This window comes from Rutidosis leptorrhynchoides, chromosome 1, assembly GCF_046630445.1.
Source record: "Rutidosis leptorrhynchoides isolate AG116_Rl617_1_P2 chromosome 1, CSIRO_AGI_Rlap_v1, whole genome shotgun sequence".
Classification (NCBI taxonomy): domain Eukaryota; kingdom Viridiplantae; phylum Streptophyta; class Magnoliopsida; order Asterales; family Asteraceae; genus Rutidosis; species Rutidosis leptorrhynchoides.
The window spans coordinates 673,978,067-673,982,529 of NC_092333.1; the positions used below are offsets into that span (position 1 = coordinate 673,978,067).

The 4,463-nt window shown below is 33.6% G+C and overlaps 1 protein-coding gene across 1 annotated transcript; it reads right to left on the reverse strand.

The window, feature by feature from the left end:
• Window positions 1–1,828: 1,828 nt before the first annotated feature.
• On the reverse strand, window positions 1,829–3,845 carry LOC139885955 (shikimate O-hydroxycinnamoyltransferase-like). The gene is made up of 2 exons (XM_071869703.1): window positions 3,392–3,845; window positions 1,829–2,875 (listed from the first exon to the last, which is right to left on the reverse strand). The coding sequence occupies exons 1-2, from the start codon at window positions 3,806–3,808 to the stop codon at window positions 1,970–1,972; spliced, it is 1,323 nt and encodes a 440-aa protein (XP_071725804.1). The 5' UTR covers window positions 3,809–3,845; the 3' UTR covers window positions 1,829–1,969.
• Window positions 3,846–4,463: the final 618 nt, after the last annotated feature.

Genomic DNA, 4,463 nt, shown 5'->3' on the forward strand with positions numbered 1-4,463 from the left:
ACATGTATCAATTTTTAGTATTACAATTTTAATAATATTAATAATACTAATATTAATATTAATAATAATAATGAATATACTACTAATATAATATCTATAATTAAAATTGTAATTTCATTTAATACATTAATATTACAATTTATTAATTATGTAATATTTAATAATTATATCATAGGTTACATGATAACATTTATTGAATCTTTAATTACAATATAAATAATATTACTTATCTATAAAATTTGTTTATACATATATATTTACATTTTTATTTACACACAATTGTTCGTGAATCGTCGAGTATAGTCAAAGGGTAATTGATTACATGAATACAGATTTTCAAACTTTCGAGACTCAACATTACAGATTTTTGCTTATCGTGTCGGAAACATATAAAGATTAAAGTTTAAATTTGGTCGAAAATTCCCGGGTCATCACAGCAATTTTGATAGCGACGTTTTTAACTATATAAATATCATTAACTGTAATATAATAACACAAAGACGTAAGTGGCTGGGTGGCTTGGTGGCCTTTATTGCCTCCAGATGGTGCAGGTTCGATTCTTGCAAGGGGTTTTTTTTTTTTTTTTTTTTTTCCTTTTCAGGCTAGCGATTTTGGGCTCAGCGAAGCGGGCCGACCCGAATACTTGTTTGCATCATATCCACTCCCTTGAAGACACTGTTGTTTCTCGATAAACCAAATAGCAACCAAAGCAGATTAGCAGGCGCTTCAAAAATTTCGGACACTATCAGAACGTTTTAGCTGACATGGCACCAACAATCGAGAACGATATCTTGACACACATCGTTTTCAAATCCAATCCCCAGTATCACAGTTGGTAAATCTAAACTCCTTTTGAAACCTAACAATATTTGAAAATGTGATGTTTGGTTTCGATTTATTGATCACATAGAGCTCCAGAGTTTGCGAAGATATGAACTCAACTAATATATTTAATCTAAGAGCATATAAAATAATTGTTGTTATTCATGAAATACAATATCTACAAATAAAAATCAACATAGAACTCAAGCCAGGAATTGGAAACTGAAATACTTTACGGTGCAGTAGGATATAGAAGACAAAATTACGCCATTGGTCCTTTTAGTTTGTTAAAAGTTTATGGATCTAAAGTTTTCTAACATGATACATGAATGACCCCAATGAAAAAAATGTCGCGTCGTTAGTCTCTAAAGGTAACATGCGTGAAATGCCCAACATTAGTCTCCATCACGTTGCTTCCACACGCGGATTGTTTTGTCATTTTAGTTATATGCATGTATAGGGACTACAATACATGATGCATATTAACGTAAAATGACATAACAACCTTCGTGTGGAAGTTACGTGATGCAGACTAACGTTGGGATCTAACGTCTGTTACCTTCACAAACCAATTACGCAACTTTTTCAAACTTTTGGATCATCCACGTCAAAAAAATACCTCAGGTCCATCCACGAAATTTTGGACAAACATTAGGACCAATGGTGTAATTTTATATTAAAAATAACACGTCTTCTTTACAATAAGGATGAGTTTGGGTCTTTGGGACGAAATCATATACTCGTACCAAATATGTGTACATAGTGATATTTTATCATGCTATTTGAAATTGGTTGAATGGTTCTATACCAGTTTATATCGAAAAAATAGTACTCCGTAGAACAATAGCTAACAAACACACAAGTCTTCAGACTAGTTAAGATTAACAATAGCGATTTAATTATACGGTAAAAACAGAAATAAATAGAAGCATTCTCTTAATACTAACTAACGAATTCTAAAGACACAAATAAATGAATTCTTATTACTAATGGGTCACTAGCCATAGTAACATAAATAAAAAACTGAAAGGCAAAAATAATGAATGACAAATTAATAATCTAATCTAAACATGAGATTTATAACAACATAGAAATAAAAATGTGTAAGCGACCTCCGGATCATTTTATAAAAAGAGTTTTCAAAAACTTATAAACGAGCATCCAATCTAGTATATAGTAACTTCTCAAATATTGGGAGTTCATGTTCATCCAAGCACACAGCTAATGACACACTTTTGTCATTAATGGTTGGACTTGGTAGAATATATATGTTTCCCTCGTACAATATGTTTGCGGGTCCCATAAAAATCGGTCGACCCCATCCGAAATCTGCATCATATACACATAGACTAGTCCAACTGTTTACATTTAAGTTCGGACTAGCAAAGTAGCTACGTCCACGCACTAGAGGCGACAGGTCACCTTGCAGCTTCAAGTAATCAATAGCCGATCTTAAATAATCATTATCCATTTTGTTCAATGTAGTGTGAATAAGTTTCACAACATCTGATAATGATTTTGAAATAAGATCACCCGATTTAGCAATCGTGGCAGCCGTAAAGATCGCATTGCCAAGGTAGGATGGTGGAAGTTGAGGAGACAATCTTGACCGTCCATTTACGGCTGTGTGTAGTTTAGTCGGCTGATCATGTGGTAGCCCGCGAGCCTTGGATACACATTTCCATATGTGGGCCGCAAGGACCTCGTATGAGCTATATACGAGCCCACAATCGCTCTTGGCTTTAGTTTTGAGGTTGGAGAGTTGTTTTGGTGTCAACTTTAGTATTGCTGTTGAGGATTTGGAAATGGGACCTGGTTTTTTGACAACGTTGTTCACGGTCGGTGGTTTGTGGTATTCGACATGGTCGTAGATTGGGGTGGGTGGTTCCCTTGCACGTAATAAGGTCCGGTCAATGAAAGGACGATCGGTTACAGAGAGCCCGCGAGCCACGTCAGACCATGTGTTTATGAACCGAAAGTAGGTTAGACCGTCCGATAGCACATGTGACACACCGCAACCAAGAGCTACACCTCCACATCTGAAATGAGTTACCTGCAGACCAAACAAATTATTTTGATATTTTCATTCAACCGAAACATTTTTGAAAAAAACAAAAACAAAAAAATAAAAAAATAGATATATGTTGTTTTAATATAAAATAAGAAAATTTTAAAGTTGTACGTAATTCTAGTCACTACCTCTTTTTGTTGCAAAAGTCCAAATCAACTGTATAAATCATTTGGAGGATGACTACTTGTTTACGATAAGTTTTATTGATTAATTCTAACTTTATATATTATACATTAAATCCAATCTTTTGAACATAATAATTAATCTAGTTATAGATAGATCATATCTATTATTCTATTGCCAAATTAAATTGGCCTAACTTATACTGTACTATTTTTAGAACGTGTACCCTTCTTCAACAGGCATGTGTGGTTATGTCATAGTAGTTATAAACTTGGAAAGGGGCGAAAGAATAACTCAAAAAAAGAAAATTCATTAGTTGTTGGTTGAAGTTTCGTTTATCACAAGCGAAAATATATGTATATATAAAACATGTACCTGTGCGAAAAATAGCGGATAGGAGGAAATGTCGCCAGAGTAATCAACGGTGGGAACAAGACGACGTAGTTCTGGTGAGGGAGTGAAGTTGCCAAGGTCATCCAAGGCGGAATCGGTTTCTGCCTCGATGAACAAAACGCCTTCTCCATTGCAATTAATAACAATTCTGCCTTTCTCGTTTCTACCCAATCGCCCTGCCATTGGGTAGAACGAGACAAGGACATCACCAAGCGCCTTTCTTAAAATATTTGAATCGAATATATTTGCATGTCCGTTTGGTTTGTAGAAATGAACGGTAACAACGTGGATTCTACCAACAACAAGATCCAAATCTGAAGTCCATAGTTGCTTAAAAGAATCTGATGTAGTTTTTGAAGGATGAATGGTTGATGATTTGTTTATAGTGATGTTCATCATCTTTATATTACTTGATAGCAATGTATGAGACGAAGGTTTTTTAGAAATTGCACAAATGTCTAAGTTCAGTGAGTTTGTTTAATTATATAGCAAAGGGTTAATTAAATGGTAAGAGAAGACCCACATGTTAATTTTTATATTCATTGACCATTTCATAAATGAAATGTATACACTATTATTAATATTATATTATTATATATTTATATATTTATATATATATACTAATAATTGGTTTCATTGTAGCGTGTGAGTACGAATGAAAAGAAACATAATTTTTATTTGATTTCAGTAATTGATAAATTAAACACGAAGGTTGTGTCTATATGTTTAATTAAATAATTAATGGTTGATTATCACTTGAGGACTAGCATTTTGTTAGCGTTGACATGTAGTTCAAAAAGATGGTCTATTTTTGATAACAACAAGATTGAAGGTACGCGCTACGCGGCTATACATGTATGATAGAAATTTGATAAATCTAACGATTTGGAAAGTTTAAAGCGCTTCAAAATTTACCCTCGCACGTTATACTGACCATAAAGGCAACGTTTGCAAGTGTTTCAGTGCGTATTCATTATGCGTTAACTTTATATGGCAAAGCATTTTACGGTCCAAATGGGTAAATTTGCTTTCTAATCTATAACATCCAAACAAC